This window comes from Talpa occidentalis, unplaced genomic scaffold (genome assembly GCF_014898055.3).
Source record: "Talpa occidentalis isolate TD23 unplaced genomic scaffold, MPIMG_talOcc4v2.1 talOcc4.11, whole genome shotgun sequence".
In the NCBI taxonomy this organism is placed as follows: domain Eukaryota; kingdom Metazoa; phylum Chordata; class Mammalia; order Eulipotyphla; family Talpidae; genus Talpa; species Talpa occidentalis.
The window spans coordinates 2,708,395-2,725,902 of NW_023601104.1; the positions used below are offsets into that span (position 1 = coordinate 2,708,395).

At 60.8% G+C, this 17,508-nt stretch overlaps 1 protein-coding gene across 2 annotated transcripts; it reads right to left on the minus strand.

The window, feature by feature from the left end:
- Positions 1 to 822: 822 nt before the first annotated feature.
- Positions 823 to 11,523, minus strand: LMAN1L (lectin, mannose binding 1 like). 2 transcript variants are annotated; one of them, XM_037501730.2, is made up of 13 exons: positions 11,335 to 11,523; positions 9,370 to 9,524; positions 9,148 to 9,255; positions 9,005 to 9,063; positions 7,435 to 7,534; positions 6,948 to 7,068; positions 6,157 to 6,212; positions 5,483 to 5,615; positions 5,098 to 5,249; positions 4,104 to 4,171; positions 3,168 to 3,291; positions 2,414 to 2,541; positions 823 to 1,375 (listed from the first exon to the last, which is right to left on the minus strand). In XM_037501730.2, exons 1-13 carry the CDS (start codon positions 11,510 to 11,512, stop codon positions 1,246 to 1,248), a joined length of 1,512 nt encoding a protein of 503 aa, XP_037357627.1. In that variant the 5' UTR covers positions 11,513 to 11,523; the 3' UTR covers positions 823 to 1,245. The 2 variants fall into 2 exon arrangements, with proteins under 2 accessions (XP_037357627.1, XP_037357626.1); XM_037501729.2 differs by having other exon boundaries at positions 823 to 1,378.
- Positions 11,524 to 17,508: the final 5,985 nt, after the last annotated feature.

Genomic DNA, 17,508 nt, shown 5'->3' on the forward strand with positions numbered 1-17,508 from the left:
GCCCCGCCCCCCGCCCCAGGGCCCGCTCCGCCCCCCGCCCCCCAGGGCCCGCCCCGCCCCCGTCCCCAGGGCCCGCCCCCAGGACCCGCCCCGCCCCCGCCCCCAGGCCCGCTCCGCCCCCAGGACCCGCCCCCGCCCCGCCCCCAGGGCCCGCCCCGCCCCCCGTCCCCAGGGCCCGCCCCGCCCCCGTCCCCAGGCCCGACCCCTCCCCGATCCCAGGGCCCGCCCCGCCCCCAGGACCCGCCCCCGCCCCCAGGGCCCACCCCGCCCCGCCCCAGGGCCCACCCCACCCCGCCCCCAGGGCCAGCCCCGCCCCCAGGGGTCCGCCCCCAGGGCCCGCCCCGCCAGCCCCTCCGCGCGGGGCGGGAAGCGAACACCCGGCTGACCTGCAGGACACGTGCCTGCCCCGGCGCCCGCTCCCCCACGTGCCTCCCGCCATGCCAGGCTGTGGGGCCCTGCTGCCCGGGGATGAGGGCATGCGGGGGTGCCCGGAGGAAGGGACTGAGCTGATGCCTAGAACCCGGCGCTCCTCTCTTCCTTGTCTCCTGGGCCTGGACTTCGGCTGGAGACAGGGCGCCTAGACACGCCGCTCCTTGCTCGGGTTGGAGGCAGAATCACACACGGCTGCGGCTGCCTGTTGCGCTCTAGTCTAGGGCTGAAAGCTGTGGAGCATCTGGGCGTTTGACCTCCTTGCGGGCTTGGTGCCCGCTCCTGGGTATCTACCCAGAGGAGGTGGAAGACTTCGGAGAGATTACGGGGAAACTAGAAGGCATATGAGCATATCAAACCATGGGGAAAGGGAAACCACCTGTACTTTTTTAAAAGATTTATTTATTTATGCATACAAGAGCTGGGGTACAGGCCAGAGGTGCAGGGGGTGAGAGGATCCATCAGAGTCAGAGCGGGGAACAGAACAGGCAGACTGACTGAAATACACTGCTGAGGGGAGTGGCGGGGAGACAGGAGAGGTCTGCTGCGCCATGTGGGTTGCTCCCTGGCCAGGGGATCGAACTCGTGCTGCAGAGGCAATGCATTTCTTCATAGTGCAGTGCTTAACCTCTTGTGCCACCAGGGAGGCCCAGAAATCACCTTTAATAAGATGGGAGCCCTCCAAAAGCTGGGTTTGGCTAGGAATTGGGCACTTAGAGGACAAGCATACTGGCCACACCCCTACACTCAGACCCCATTCACTTCCCAGTGATGAGAAGTGGGTTCCTTCAGAGCTTTGCTGGGGGGGGGGGGGTGTCACGCTCGCAAGCTGGAGGAGAAGGGCTGCCTCCTCAGAGCCCCCAGCGCTCTGGTGATCTGTGGCGTGGAACTCAGAGGCAGGCGGCATGTGGCCAGATAGTCCCGAAGGCTCATGTCCGGATCCTGCCTGCTGCCAGGGAGAGGAGGAAAAGGTTACTTGGGCCTCTCCCTTCTGGGCCCTTGAGCACAGGCTCCCACGCTCACCTGCCCGCACTCACTCACCACCTCCTCTGCCCTAGGACATTCTACTGTCCCCTTCACCTGCCTCCTTAGGACCTCGCCTTCCCCCTGGCATTCGCGTCTGTCCGGGCGACTGCAGTCTCGCAGCCACCTGTACTCTGCACGGTGCAGCAGCTCAGCCTGTCAGATCCATCTGCGCCTTGCTGTCTCCTCCCCTGGAGCCGCCCCCTCTCCTGCTCTGCCTTGAAAGCTCAGCACCCTTCACTCCTCTTCCATGGCGCCCGCAGACCACACTGATTCTTGTCTTGAAATTTTACAAACATGAACGGCTAGTCCCATTTCTGAGACCCTTAGTCCACCCCTACTTCTGGATTTGTTGCATTCATTTTGCAAATACCAAGCAGAAAGAGCGACTCCCCCATGTTTTCATTTATCTTTGCCCAGTTTCAGAAACTGGCCCCACCTTTTGCTCTGATGGTGCCAAACTTGCCAGTTTCTCTCCAAAATATACTTTGGCCATGCTTCTGTGCTTTTTTCTATGCTGTTTCCTCTGCATCCCTACCTTTCCTTCTCTTGCCAGGCTGGAGAACTAGTTGACTGGATAACCCATATCCAGTGTCCCCTCTAGGCTAATTCCCTGATGTCCCCAAACTGAGTCAAGTGCTCTCAGAGCTCCTGAGCTTCCTGCCATCACGGCACTGCCTGTGCAGGGTGTGGCCGCCAGTCACTGTCAGCTTCTTACAGAGAGAGTGAATTCTGTGAGGGCGGGACCCAGGTGGGACTCCTGGCTGAGCAGATGGCAATTAGAGCCTGTCAGAAAAATAGGTCCTAGCCTGGGCTCTGCTCCTCGCCAGTGGGCTGGTGGCCAAGCAGGACCTCCCCCATCCTCTAGGCCTCTGTGCCCCTTCTCTCAAATCAGATGCGTTGGCCTAGAAGCAAGAGATGCCAGGTAGATGTGAGATGTCGTGCCCATGAGAAGGCCCACCTGAGGTGCACGTAGCAGAACAAGCCTGCGGTCTGGAGGAGCAGGAAGAAGAGGAAGACGCCAGGCTGCAGGCACGAGGAGGCCCCTGGGAGCCGGCCTGGTGGGCGGGGGCCCTTGGCTGCTGCTTTCTGAAAAGGCACAGTCTAAGGTCCTACGTTAGCTTCTTGCCCAGAGGAGGAAGGAGACCTGGACTCCCCCTCCCAGGCTGGGGGCACCCTGGCTCTCATGCAGGGTGTTGGGGAGGGCGCAGAGCACCGAGCTGCCTGCCGTATCCCAGTTCCCATGGCGCCATCTGTGGGAGCAGCTGGGGAGGCCTGGGGCTGGGTTGTTGGGGGACCAAAGGCTCCAGAGATGAGAGTTAGAGAGCCAGACAAGGTGTTGTGGAGGGCAAAGGAAAGAATCAGATCTGGGGAGCAGACCCCACCACCAAGTGCTGAATGACCTTGGGCACAGCCCACTCCCATTTCTTTTCTGCCCAATGAGGGGTCTGGACCAAGTGGTCCCCAGGGCCCTCCCTTCTGGCACTGAGAGCCCGTGGGACTCTGCAGAAGGCAGAAAGGGCAGAGAGAAGGTGAGGTCTGCATCTCTGCGTGCATGCGCGTGCACACAGACACACAGGCGTGCTCGCCAGGGCTCCTGGCAGGGGAGGGACATGGCAGGAGGGGCCTGCGATGGCAGATGTGCTGGAAGGAGGTGGAGTCCTCACCTCGCGGTCCACCCAGAGTCCCCACCGTATCCCTTCAATCCCCCTTACCACCGGGCCCCTAAGTTCCTTCTGCAGGTGGCTCAGGATCTGGGCCAGCTCTAAGAAATGGTGCTTGGTGCCCACAGGTAAGTAGAAGACATGGGCTCTTGAGGCCATGTGGGCAGCTGCGTCCCTGGCAGGAGGGACAGCCGTTACCCTTCTGATCGCGCCATCTCTTATAATCCCTGGACAGCACCTGGGGGGGCACCCTCCTTTCCTGGGCTGGTCGTCTTAGATCTTGAGACAGCTGATCTCGAGGCCGCTTTAGCTCAGATGAGGCTGTCCCTGCAGCTGCCTGCCTCGGCCCCAGCAACTGGGCTCAGTCTCCATTCTTTGGCCTCCAGGGCACGCGCCTCCTCTCCCTCTGCCCAGCGTACCCCCCCAGGCATGTGGACGCGGGCGCATCAGCCAGGTCCCCGGCATCCAGCCTGAAGCCGCCCTCTTCCTTGGCATCTCGGTGACCCCCCACCCCCGGGGTGCTAGCATTCTTTGGGTGGCTCCCAAAGTGCGTAGTGGCCTAGACTGGGGTGCTGGGGTAAGGGGTGTGAAGTCAGGGGCCACTCCTCCTCCTGGGCCTCGTCCTGCTTGTGCTCCTTCCAAGAACCCCCCCTTCAAAGGCTCTTTCCAGGGACTGTCGCTGAAGGAAGCCTCACATTTACTAAACTTTCTTGGGTGTCTGCTGGGGATTTCACTGGGGAGGGGTCTCCCGGGGAGGGTTGCTTTTAAGTAGGACTTCATTTGATTCAGTTAATTTTGGGTCAACTCAGCAAACGTGACTCGGCCCCCAGCCCCTCCCTACGCGCCAGGCTCTGCGCTGGGTGCTCAGGGGCCAATGAGAGAAGCAAGGGGCTTAGAGAGGAACTTCAGGCGGAGAAGCAAGTCAGTCAGGGGCGCTGTTCTCCCCTGTCCCCCGCCCCAACACCCCTCAGCGCCCTGTTCCCTTACCTCATCTCCTGGAGGTCCTGGAGCAGAGTCCGCTGGCCATGGAGCAGGGTGCTGACCTTGGCAGGGTCCTACAGGAGTGCCAACCTCTTCTCTAGGGCCCACCCTAAAGACCACCTTCCCCAGGGACATTGCCCCCTCTTCCTTCCAGAAGGCCGTAGCGGATGACCTTGGCCCTCCTCGTTTTGGACACACTGTGTTCCCGGAGCCCTGGTCATCTGGGTTTTCCCTCTCTCTGAGGATGGCTGTTCCCCCACCTCACCCCGCCCCATTCCCCCAACCCCACCCCAGTGGCCCTGGGCAGTTCACGCTTCCCTACCTCCCTCGGATTGGGCCCTGCCATGCTGGGTGCCCAGGAGAGGCGGGCCCCTCTTTGGGGTGGGGGATCTGGGCCTGGAAATGGGATGAGGGACGCCTAGGCTTGGAGAGCAGCGTCCAGCCCCCGACTCCCGCAACCCCCCCTCCAACTCCCCCTTCCAGCAGCCCAGCCTCAGCTGCTCTGGCCTGAGGGCTCATGGGACCCGGCAGAGCCCACGGGAGCCCCTCTGTTCAGCATCTAGCGACTTGACTGAGTTCAGCTGTCAGGCCCCAGGCTGGGCCCGCCCTGGGACATCACTCCGCTGGGGGAGGCCAGGATGGCCATTGAGAGGAGACGAGGACTCTGGGGCACCTGAGCGTTAATCACGCCGTGTGTGCAGTGAACCCCGTGTGGAGCACGTGCAGACCTGCTCCCGGTCTGCTGCTTCCCTCGTCCACAGACCTGCACCCAAGTCCCTGGCTCTCTCCTGGAGTGCTTGCTTGTACAGAGCTACCCTCGCCTGTTCCTTTGTTTGCCAGGTCCTCCTCCAGTGACCTCCAATCTTGGGGGGCTAGTTCCCAGCTGTAGCGCTTGCTCCTCTTTCTGGGCAGAGGGAGCCCACGGGTGCCAACAGCGTGCCCAGGGAGCTTGCCTCTCCGGGCCTGCAGATGGGGCCTGGGATGCCGAGGGGTGACTCACCCAGGCTTCTCCAGGCCTGATCTGGTGTGGGGCCCCCAACTGCTGCTTCCATTTCCCCACAGCCTGCACCAGCTGCTCGGAGAGGCCGTGGAGTGTCTGCAGGATCTGGCTGTGTCTGCCCAGGGTCTCCTCCAGGTGGAAGACCCTTTCCCCTAGGGGTAGGGTAGAGCTGGGATGGGCTCCTAGCTGGTGTGGGAGGTTCTCAGAGGGGGCAGAAAGGCATGGTTCCCCCCGTAAAGATACCTGGCAGACCACCTGTCCCGGGGTGCTTAGACAGGGCCCCTTAACCTCCTCCCTACTGGTTAAAGGACTCCTGGCCCAAAGGGTAGAGGATCCAGAGGCCCAAGCAGGCCTCTGCCCACCTGCCTGCCCACTGGGGCCCTACCCGCTTCCTGGGCTTCAGAATGCAGCTTTGGAATCGTGTCCTCCTCGGAGCCCAGGGCCAGCCTTGCCCGCAGCCCTTCCAGCCGGCTCGCCAGGCGGAGCTGCTCCTTTTCCAACAAGGGCTGCGGCGAAGCCTGGAGGGGGAGGACAAGAACTCAGACTGAGAGCTGTGGGAGATCTGGGGGAGAAGGCAGCCTTCCCACAGGGTGCCTGGGCCCGGTCCCTCTCCTGACGGTCTTCAATCCCAGCCAGGGCCACCCTCCCAGCGGCTTCTCTCGCAGCTCAGCCTTTGACCTGCAGTTTTGATCCTCCCAGCCCCGCCGCACTGCCTTCCGCACACCCCACACCCACACCCGCCCTCCTCAGGCCCCCAGGCCCTCCCTCGCCCTTGTCTGGCCAGCTGCTTCTTCCAGGCAGCCCCCCAGGCTCCCTCTGTGCTCCCGCAGCCTCCAGCCAGCCTGCAAAGTCCTTGAGGACAGGGCCTGGCTCTGGGCCTCCTCTGCCCCCTGGCACTGTCCAGCCCCAGGCCTGTCCCGAGCAGAGATCGGGAGCAGGTGGAGGTACCAGCCGCCATGTCAGCTCTGGCACCACGACGAACAGAAGCATCTGGGAAAGAAGGGCCCTGGGCTCTCTCCCCCCACCTTCCCTTCAAGGTGGGTCCCGGGCTGGCATCACCTCTGGGCCCGGCTCACTCAGACTGAAAGTCAGGAAGGACAAGACGTCATGGTCATCTGGAAGGGGGAGGGAGGGGGCAGAGAAGGAAGCTAAGGCCCCAGCCCCGCCGCCAGCAGCCCCTCACTCGACCCTCACCCTCTGGCTCCAATCCGCGTCAGGCAGATAAGAGCCGTGGGCAGCTCTGGGCAGCTCTAACCACCCCCCTACTCACTTCAGGGGAAAGGCGTGGGGCTCACGCAGGCTTACGGACCGCCTGCGAGGCCTGACCCCACGCAGCCAGAGCGGGCCCCGGCGAGTGGGAACGCTGGACAGTCCTGGGCTGGTCACAGAGAAGCAACGAGGCACGGCCTGCTCCCCAGCGTGACTCTGACCTTGCCAGTCTCCCCCGCAGAAACCTCCCATGGCTCCCCAGGGCCCAGAGTCTAGAGACCAGAGCGCTGACGTTCAGGTTCTCCCACCCTCTGGCGCTGCCCGTTTTCAGATATGGGTTCCTCCGCAGGCTTGCCACCGAGTCACGTCCCCCTCGCCCCCTCCTTGACTGTCCCACGTGACCGTCTCTGCTCCCCACTTCCCCACGGCTCCTAGGGGGCACTTACAGGGCCCCCTGTGTGTCTTGTCCTAGTTGAGACTTTCAGTGACGCTGCAAAGCAGGCGCGCCCCCGGATGGTAACAGAGGCCACGGAGGGTGCGCTTGCCAGGGTCACAGGGTGAGGAGGGGCAGGCCTCACACCCCGTGTTCCTCGGGAGGGGTGTTCAGGATGGTTCCTTGTGTTCCCCTCATCTGCTTTTACCTGCCAGTGTGCTGGTGGCTGCTGAGACTCCAAAGAAACCTCCAGGGGCCAAAAGTAGGGGCCCCACGTCGACACAGAGCTCCTCTGGGTCACTGGGAGTCAGACCGCTGCTCAAGGACACCTTGGGGGGTTGTAGAGGGAAGGAGCCCCTTGCAGATGGAGCCCCCAGTAAGCCCTGACCCAGCAGGGTGTGTACCCTCCCCATCTGACTCTCTGGCCCCCCAGGCCCTAGAGGAGGACAGGTGTCAGAGGAGGGGTGTGGGCCTCGCCCCGCACAGCCACAGCCGCCCGCACACCTGCCTGGTCTGGGCAGGTCAGGACTGTGTGGGGAGGTGGGTTCCACGTTAGGGGACCGGCACGTGCTGGGGACCCGTGCTGCGTCACAGGCGTCGGTCTGTGGGGTCACGGGCACCCACATGGCACCTCTGTAGCTCTGAGCCCTGTAACCTTCTCCAGGGGACCCACGAAAGCAGCAGGGAGGACTCACGAGCAGTCTCTGCCCCCAGTAGGTGATCCGCGCTCTGAAGGGGTGCGGCCGGTTCCGGAAGTCCTGGTGGCAGGAGCCCAGCGCCCGGCTGGCCCCGCCCCTGTGGGCACTTGGAGGTCAGCAGGGCCATGCGGCCGAGGCCTGGCTGCGGGGCTGTCACAGGCTGTCCCGCCCAGCCTGCAGTGCCACCTCCCCCGCTGGGTGACGAGGGAGGGCACATGTCCCTGTGGTCTAGCTCCAGGGTCTGGCTGCAGTTGGCTTCTTGTAAAGAGATAGGAGGAGGACTCGAAATTCATGGAATCAAAGGTGGGGCTTCCTTGCGATCCTACCCCAGGGGGAGGTTCTGCCTCCAGGTCCCTCACTGTTCGTCCCTTCCCCTCTTACCCCTGAACTCAGACCCCCGCGCCTCTGGTATCGCTGCTCTTTCTCCTCTGCCGGCCACGCCTGGGCTGCCCGCAGGGCAGGGCGGACCCGGGGGGCCTCGAGGGGCCAAGGGCAACGCGAGCAGCCCCCTCCGCCACAGGCCGGGCCCAGCGGGGGCTGGGGCGGTGGGAAAAGAGGACTGAGCCAGAGAGCGCTCTCCAGGCGCAGACACGCAGACGGCCTGGCAGCGCCTGTCACCCGCCGCCTTCCGCCCAGAGGACAGAGCAGAGCAGGGAGAAGCCCGGTCCAGAGCAGCCGCGATCGGCCCCCAGCCGTGTGACCGTGGGCGCCTTACCTCACCTTTACAAGCCCCGTCTCAGCCCCTTCACAGCGAGCACAATAACTGACATGACCTCATAACACTGTTCGGCGGGTTAACGAAGACACTGACTGTAGAGCTTGGCACCGTGCCTGGCACACAGTAAGCTTCGCTCATAAATGTTAGCAATTATTTTAATTGTTCGAGCGAAGGGATGTTTGCTGAGAGACACCGGACTGGCCGGGCCGCTGAGGAGGCAGCTGCGGGGAGGGGGCGGGCGGGCTGGGGGAGGAAGCCACGTCATCTGGGAGAGAGGGAAGGCCTGGCAGGCAGACAGCTGGCACCGTGGGAGGGCAGAGAGCCTCCAACGCCAGGCTGGCCCGAATCACAACTCTGCCCGCAGCTGTGTGATCTGGGGCGCATCGCTCCATCTCTCTGGGCTCAATGTCTTCACCGGTAGTTGGGGACTAATCATGGCAACCTCGCAAATGTGTTGGGGATCAGATGAGGTGATGTGAATGAAAACAAGCTGAGCCCCACCCTGAGTGGTTTCACTCCTGCCTCTGGCAGGAGGGGGGTGGTTGCTGTTGGGTTGACTGAATCGAAGACCCAGCAGGAGGCGCCTAGGAAGAGTCAGCAAACCCAGGTCTCTGCCTGGAGGAGGCAGAGCTGGGACTGAGTGGAAGGGTGTGGGGTGGGGAGAAGTAGCTGTCAGCCCAGATGCGAGGCCAGCATGGCAGGCACAGCCCTGGGAGGGAGGCGCCCTGTCAGAGGCCCAGCAGAGGCAGGGGCGTGGGGGGCCGTGGGAAGGTGTGGGGGCGCATGGGGGGATATGGGGTAGCTGCAGAGCCCCTTACAGCTCAGGAGTGGAGCAGGGAGGGCCCTTACCCGAGTGACTGGGCGAGGGTGTGTCCATCACTGGCCAGCACGCGGATGGCAGGGCTGTTCTGTATGGGGGTGACAAGCAGCCTGAGCAGGGGCGTAGGGGAGCATGAGGGTGTGGGTGGAGGCCAGCGGGAGGCAGTACTCACCAGGGTATTCTCAGCTGAGGAGTCGAACAGGATCCCTACGCCATCCCATGAGGCCTGACCTCCCAGGCCGAAGTTTACTTGGCCCCTGTCCCGGGTGTACCATACAACCTGTGGGTCCCCAGCTGCTCAGTTGGGGGGCCCCTGTAGGACACCAGAATCCCAGGCTTATCGCCCACCTCCCTGACTCTCCCCCTCTGTCAGGCCTCGGTAGAGGTCACTCACCATGCCCCGGGCACCCCGGCGCCCCGGCCCTGTCACCCGCATCTGCACCTGCACCTCCCAGGCAGAGAAGGGGACAGGTGCCCTGCTCCACACGGCGCCGCTCCGGTCCCGCAGAGACGGGGCCAGCCGCACTTCCTCCAGGCCTGGGATGGCATCTGTGGACCAGGACACCTCAGGGCACGGGCCCCACCGTCACCCCCACGGTTCTCTCCCATTGACCTGGGCTCCGGAGGAGGAAGGAGACAGAGCACAGGGGAGCACGGCCGCGTGGAGGCTCAGGGCCTGGGAAGGGTGATGTGCGGAGGGACGCTCCAGCATGGCCACAGGAGGCTGGGGGCTTCCTGGTGGAGGGACCTGGGCGTTCTAAGGTGAGGACACCATGAAAACCAGGGGGGGCCCGCAGGGCTGTGAGGAAGGACGTGAGAACTCTCACTGCAGTAATGCTGGGTGGAGGGAGAAGGGGAGAGAAACTGAGGCAAACTTGGCAGGACCCAGGGGAATGCGATCCGGGCCTCCACCCCTTTGGCTCCCCACCCCTCCGACCTGCCAGCCTGGAACCTGGTCTGGAGCCAGTCCCTGCCAGGACGTTCTGGAGATTGCTCACCCAGGCTGTTTGCTCTGCAAAGGCCAGGGCTGGGGGCGGGATCTCAGCGGCTGCCCGTCTGGCAGTCCTGGCGACCTTGGCAGCCACCACCTCCTCCACCTAAGCCACTTGCAGGAGACGAGGCTGCCCGGTGTCTACAACACGGGGCGCTCGGCCTTCTGAGGGCTGGCCATTGGTCCTCATCGCCCCTAAGTCTGACTCAGGCTGTGTCTCTGGCTGGCACAGAGGGGCAGGGGCGTGGGCATCTACTTAAAGGATGCATGAATGAAAGGATCACGAGCATATCACCGTGATCTTGCAGAAGACGTCGGTCCTCAAACATGGCCTATGAAACCCCAGACTTAGCAAGACCCAGGGCGGTGCGTGTGGCAGGGCCTGGCGTGGCGCTCTGAGAAACGGCCCCCTCCCTTGCATACTTCCCGTCACTCTTTAATGGACCACTGGGCTAAAGACCCTCCTGGCACAGCCTGCCATCTTAAAGGGATAGTTTTCTGGTCCCAGCCAGGAATCACAGCACTTCTCAGAACTCACTTCTCAGAACTGACATCTCAGAGACAGAAATGCACAGCGGGCCTGCCCTGTTTGCTCTGCACCCTAGGAGGCTCTGCTCCAGGTCTGGGACCCAACTCTGCAGGGTGGGCAGACCTCACGGCATGTGTTTTGGCAGTGAGCTATGTTCCTGGACTCATTTCATGCCATGAGGCTAACCCTAAGTCTCGTTCTCTTCCTCCGAAGTTAAGCTCTTCTCTGTGGCACAGGGCCTTGCACGTCCTCAAAGATCTTTTTTGAACAAGCTCAAATAAAAGACAGCCTCTTTGTGGCTAAGATGTTCTTACACCTGCTTCCTCCCAGCACACATCTGGGGGAGGGTTGGTGCCCTCACTGGTGAAACAGCTGGCCAAGAGGATGCTGCCTCCCCGCAGCCCCCTGTTCGCATGGAGAACCACAAGCCCCCGGCACGGAGCCAGGAGAGTGGAGGCGTGGGCTGGCCCCAGGGGCCCTGTGTCTTGTGAGTCTGCGACTCGACCTGAGCATGTGTGTGTGTCCATCCGTCCAAGAGATAGAGGACATGGAGGGGGTCCAAGGAGAGCCAAAAGGAAAAGAGAGAAGTCCCAGGGCAGAGAAGGAGAGCGGCAGAGAGGAGAAACTGAGGCCGGTGGGTGGGGGAGACGTGTGTGTGGAGGGGGGTGTGGATTGGGAAACAAGCCTGGGAAGGGCTTTGGGGCCCCTGGGACTGCCTGTCAGGCCTGGTGCCTTCTTGGGCAGAGGCTGGCCCCCTCCCCACATCACAGCCACCCAGAGGGTTCCCTCCAGCCCCTCCGGCCCCCGGGCATGGCTGCCCGCCCCCCCCAATCCCTCACCTCCGTGATGGCTCCAGAAAGGTATTCCAGCCCCAGGCAATGCCAGTCTTGGTCCTTTGAAACTGAACTTGTACTCGAACCTTCGCTGAGGAGGACGGTCCCTCTCAGAGTTGTGGGGGGGCAGGAGCAGGAGGAGGAGGCAGAGCAAGAGATCAGAGCCACTGACCACGAGTGGCATGGTGAAGGGATCTGGAGTCCAGCCCCCGTGGATCTGTAGCTGGGAGGCTAGGGAGGGCCTCTGGGGACTGGGCGGGTGGGGAGGCGCTGGGGATCTGCCAGGAGCAGGTCTTTGGCACTGTCCTCTGCCTCCCTCCCCGCACAGACATCCTGTTCCTTCCCAACCTGACTCCAGGCCTGGGCCCCGCCCCCGCTCAGGGCAGCGTGAACCTGAGCTCCGCTCCTGTTCACACAGGCCCCCCCCAACCCTCCCGCAGCCCCAGCGGCTGTGGGCCCGCTCCAAACGGGCCTCCACATCCTGCCTCCTTCCCAAAGATGCTAGCCCGCCTGCAGACGGGCTGTCTGGCCGCCACCCACCCATCCATCCCTGGCACGCTCCTAGGGCGCTCAGTGCTCCCCTATGTCCCAACACTCCTGCCTCCAAGCAACGTGTTTCTCCCAACATGTGAGAAAAGGGATGGGAACCCTGAGGGGCGGGGCACAGCAGTGAGACGTGCAAGCCTTGGCTGGGGCTAAATTTTAACCAAGTTGGGGGGAAATTGAGAAAATTGGGGAAATTTGAACAATGGACATTTGATCAAATTAAGGAATTATTGATATTTTTCGGAGTAATATGGTATTGTGGTAATGGGTTTTAAATGCTCCTCTTTTGGAGAAAAAGCTGAAGTTTTATGGATAAGTTGCTAGAATGCCTAGGATTTGCTTCCAAACAGCCCAGAGTTTGGGGGATTGGGTGTAGATGGTTTGGGACTGGCTTTGAGGTGGTAACTGCTACCGTTGGATGGTGAGGGCAGGGGTGCATTATCCTCCTCGACTTTTGTATGCTTTATAATTTCCATAATAAAAAGCTTTACCGAAGTAAGAAGTCCTATATTTCAAATATTTTCATCCAAATAAATGCTGGTGTTCGAGTGGCTCCTTTGCCAAGAATTCTGGATGACTGAGGTTTTACTGTGCTTGTAAGTCTCCAGCAGGATGAAGTTAGTGGAGCACTACAAATTAATTAAAATCAAGGTTGGATGAGTTTATCTTTTTTGATTGCTGAGTAATATTCCATTGTATATAATATATGTATGTATCACATCTTCTTGATCCAGTCATCTATTTTTGGGCATTTGGGTTGTTTCCAAAGCTTAGCTATTGTAAACAGTGCCGCTATAAACATAGGGGTGCAGGTGCTCTTTGGAATTAATGTTTCTGTGTCCTTTGGGTAAATACCTAGGAGTGGAATTGCTGGATCATATGGAAGCTCCATCTTTAGCAGGTTGAGGGATCTCCACACACCTTTCCATGGAAGGGATCATGCTCAGCGAAATAAGCCAGAAAGAAAAAGAAAAATACCGGATGGTCTCACTCATAGCAGGAATTTAGAAAACCTAAATAAGGGACCAGGAAAAAGACTAGTTATAATAAAGTAAAAATCAAAATCAACAAGTAACTATAAACCAGAGACACACTACAGCAGGGAGAGAAGGGAATAGGATCAAAACAAGGGGGGTGGGAATTATATGAAGATGCATATGAAGATGCAAGATGAAGATGCATACATGGTGCAAAAATGAAAAATGATGTAAAAATATATCAAATCAAATCAAATCAAATCAAGATTGGAAATGGAAAAATTTAGGATGCGCTGAAAGACTTCATTTCTCAGGGCCTCTCTGGTGGTGCAGGTGGTTGAGCACAGCACTGTGAAGCTGTCCGCAGCCTCTGCAGCACTGGTTCGATCCCCGCAGGCTCGGAGTAACCCACATGGTGAGCAGACCTCTCCTGTCTTGCCCGCTGCTCCCCTCAGCAGTGTGTTTCATCAGTCTGCCTGTTCTGTTCCCCGCTCTGTCTCTGGTGAATCTTCTCACCCTCACACACATATGGCCTGTACCCCAGCTCTTGTATAAATAAAATCTTAAAAAAAAAAAAGACTTCATTTCTCAACACTAAGCCCGCAGCTCCCTCCACTGGTTCTCCCAGAGGCCCCTTCACGAACAAGATGTGGAAAAGCGGGCCTCTCCCTGGGCTTGTTGCCTCTCTTCCCCCTCACCCCTCCAGGCCAGCGTGGCCCTAGGAAGGCCTGACCGTGACCCCTGTTCTCTGCGCCAGTTGTGCTGTGGCCATCCTGCCCCCTGCCTGTCCTGAGCTCTGAGACCACCCCCCCCCACTTCTGCCCAGAGGACCCCTGCTTCTCCCCTGCCCACTGGCTGTTTCTCTGCCTTGGCTCGAGGCTCTCCCTTGCAGCCCCAGATGCTGGCTCCTAGGGCTCAATCTCCCTCACGCTCCCTGTGCATGGCAGTGGCAGGCTGGCCATACCCATAGGCTCCAACACCATTTCCGTGCAGGCCTAACTCTGCAGGCTCAACTCTGCTCCGACGTCACAAAGGTCCCCTGACAAATGTCCCAAACTCCTCGCTTGGGGTTCAGGGACAGCACTTCCCACTTTTTCAAAGCTGCAACTGGAATCCCCCTAGATTCCTTCCTCTGCCTCCTCCCCTTATCAGCTGCCAGCAAGCTCACGCTGTGTACCTGCTTCTTCAAGCTCGCCTATCTGTGGGACGGACAGAGTGTGTATCTGTAAGTGCTGGCCGGGGTGAGAGCGCCCGTCTCTTGTCCTCAGAAGAGGACCCCGCACTGCGCTCTCAGCCCAGCGGTTCTCTCCCCCACCTCCTCCCAGCTGCCCAAGCCCGGGCTACGAGCATTTCCCTCCCTCTTGGCCCACTGCAGCCTCCCTGTCTGCTATTTGGACACCTCCAACTAGGCCAGAATGATGGCAGCCAGAATGATCTTTCTAGAATCGGACCATATTACTACTCTGTCCTAAGCCTTTCCCCTGCTCCCAGTGATCCTTGAGCAAAGGTAAATTCTTCCTGGGCTCCAGGCCCTGCTTCCTCTCTCATCTTGCTACCAAACCACACCCCTTGGCACTTGAGCTCCGCCACACCTAAGCACCTCAACAGGCAGTCACACCTCACCACGGTCACACCTCACCAGTCACACCTCTCCACGGTCACACCTCACCAGTCACACCTCTCCACGGTCACACCTCTCCACGGTCACACCTCTCCACGGTCACACCTCACCACGGTCACACCTTTCCACGGTCACACCTCACCACGGTCACACCTCACCACGGTCACACCTCACCACGGTCACACCTCACCACGGTCACACCTCTCCACGGTCACACCTCACCACGGTCACATCTCACACGGTCACACATCACCACCTTTGCCCAGGCAGCGAGCACCCTTGCTCTCTCCGTCCCCACTGTCCTGCAAGTGTCTGAGAAGATACCTGAGCCTCCTCCCGCCTCTGCCTCATGGGCTACTGGGGGTGAGGCCCACCAGATTTCTGGACACCAACTTGAGCCCTGTGTATGTTGCCCCAGCAGTCTGTGAGCTCCTTGGAGGTGGGAACCGTCTTGCTCATCTGTGGTGTCAGTGGCCAGCACAGAGCAGGAGGGAGGGATGAGAAAACCAAAAGCCTAGGCCAAGGAAGGGAGAGGGGAGTCCTGAGGAGTGGGGCCGGGGGCACTCACATACTATCAGGTGGAAAAAACTGCAGGATCCTGCCCCTCGGTTCCGGCTCCCACCTCACACCTCGAACAGTTCTGCTATGGCGCTTCCTGGGGCACGGCACCCTTGCAGGCTTCTGAACCCGTCAACTCGGACGAGCTAGTGCCCCACCCCTGCACGTGGGAAGTCAGCTGGGCAGCCTGGGCACGGGCGCTGGCAAGGTATAGCTCAGAGGGCAGCACACGCGAACAGCAGCACTCTACCCACCCTGCCTGGGGTTAAACACAAGGCCCCAGAGTCTGCGGTTTCTCCAGGACCATCACATTCACCCTCTGCTCCGGCACCCTTCAGACCACCTTCCAGCGCCCCATCCGCACACCTGATTTGCTGCCTTCCTCTTCTACTGGACCCCGAAAAAGATCAATGTCTTTCCCTTTGCCAAATTTGCTCAAGCTTCTAGTCGTAAGTTTTCCTCTCTGCTTGGCACTACAGCTCCCTCCCTCATTTGTGGGCTTCCCTGCGATGCTGGCGCCCTCCTCTAGCTGTTGTAATCTGGAATCTGACCCCATCAAACTCAGGTCTTCCTGACGTCCTCGGTGACCACTCCTGGGGGCTGACACCTCAGCTGACTCAGTCTCCCTCCCTGTCTGCTGGGAAGCAAGGAGCTGCCGGCTCCTCCCTCGTCTCCTCTCGGCCTCTGCGGGCGGGCTTCTTCTGGCCCCCCCACACCAAGCTAGTGGCCGTCCACTTCTGGACGTTTGAGTACTGAGCTCCTCCAGCACCGGCCCTGGACATGTCCTGCCAGGGCCGTAGCTGCTGTATCACCTCGTGGTCCTGGCTTCAGGCCGGGGCCCTCTGCAGATAACTCTCCCACTTCCCTCTCCGGCCTCTGCGCTCCAATCACTTAAGGCCTCTTGACAGCTTCAAAGGCACTAAAAACCCAACAGGCCTTATCAGAATGCAGGCTACTTCCTCCTGAGCGCAGCCTCTTCTGGCTCCCCCAGGGGCACCCGCCTCCCCGCTCCTGCATCAGGCGTGGCTATGACTCTGCTCTTTCCTCCTGCCAAATTCACACTCACGCTCCCTCGGCTTTGCCTAACCTCCCTCTGGAGTCTGTCCAGAGGCAGAGACTCCTCTCACGGGTTCGTCCTCCCTGAGCTGCCCACCCACCTCTATTACTAGGTGGTCATTTAAACAGTCCCTGACGTATCACCTTCACGCTCAGAACCAGGCACTGGCTCCCCGGCTGTGTGACAAGTCAGATGCCACAGTCTCCCCTCTCTGGTGCTGCCTCCCTCCTCAGCTTTGGGCGCGCGGTACTCTCGGCGGCTTCCTGGAAGACCTTGGAGCAAGCTGCCTCCCTCCAGTCTCAGCATCTCTCCCCAGCCTTTACCCACCCCTCGTATCCCTGTTTGTTCTTCCAGCCCCAGCTTACAGGCTGCCCCGTCCAGGAAGTCCTCCCTGATCTATAGACAAGTCCCAGTCACACAGGCTTCTTCCATGGGACGTATCAGTTTGTAACGGTCTGTGTGACGTCTTCCCAGCTGTGAACTGCACAGGGTTTGTTTTGCTCAATTTAACTCTGGTTCTCACACACTGCAAGCATTTAAATACTTGTCGTGGAGTGGCGTGGTTTTAGAACACTGAGACTGGCCGTGCGCAGAGGATGACTGGAGGTAAGGGGGCGGCCGCGCGGGCCAGGGAGGCACACTGCAAAGTCACAACTCTCTGGACCGCGGGCCCCACTGGTTGGGAGAGGAAGGGTCAAAGGCCTAACTGGACACAGGGAGCCCCAGCCGCCTGCCTTAGTGAAGAGGGCATCCCCCACCCCCAATCCCTGGAGGCCCCGCCTACCACCCTTGGAGAGATGCCATGGCTGGTCATCTCCATCTGTGCCCCCCAAGGTGGGGGGAGGGAGGCTCGCCCCTGGGCATTTGCACCTCTGCCCGGTCCACTAAGGCAAGGAGCCAGGCCCGGCTGGGGTGGGGATGGGGCTGCGCCACCACATCTCAGGTGAACAGTGACACAGCGAGCTGCTCGCAGCCTCCCTGTCCACTGTCCCACCCCCGGCTCCAGGCCCCGCATCTTCTTGGAGCACATGTTTATCCTCCTCCATCGGGGGATCCCCGGCTCCATCTGGCCGCGCTTGGCAAACTCAACAGTCCTTGGCTCCAGCCCTCCGGTACTGCAGCCTGAACAATCCGGCAGAAGAGGCGGCCAGGACCCCGCCAGGCATACCCTGCAGTAGGGGCCCCGGAGCCTGGAGGGTCCAGGGCCCAGGCTGGGCGGCAGCAGGACAGAGGAGGGCGGGCAGTGGGCGCTCCCCATGGCAGACACAGGACACTCGCTCGTGCAGCTGACACAAAGCGGCGGCCACACCTCCCGGCCGTGCTCCCCGCCCCGCCCCACTCACAGGGAAGCACAGCCCCACTCACAGAGACAGGGGGATGGACAAGATGGACAGGGATGAGGAGCTGGGCGGGACTGGCGG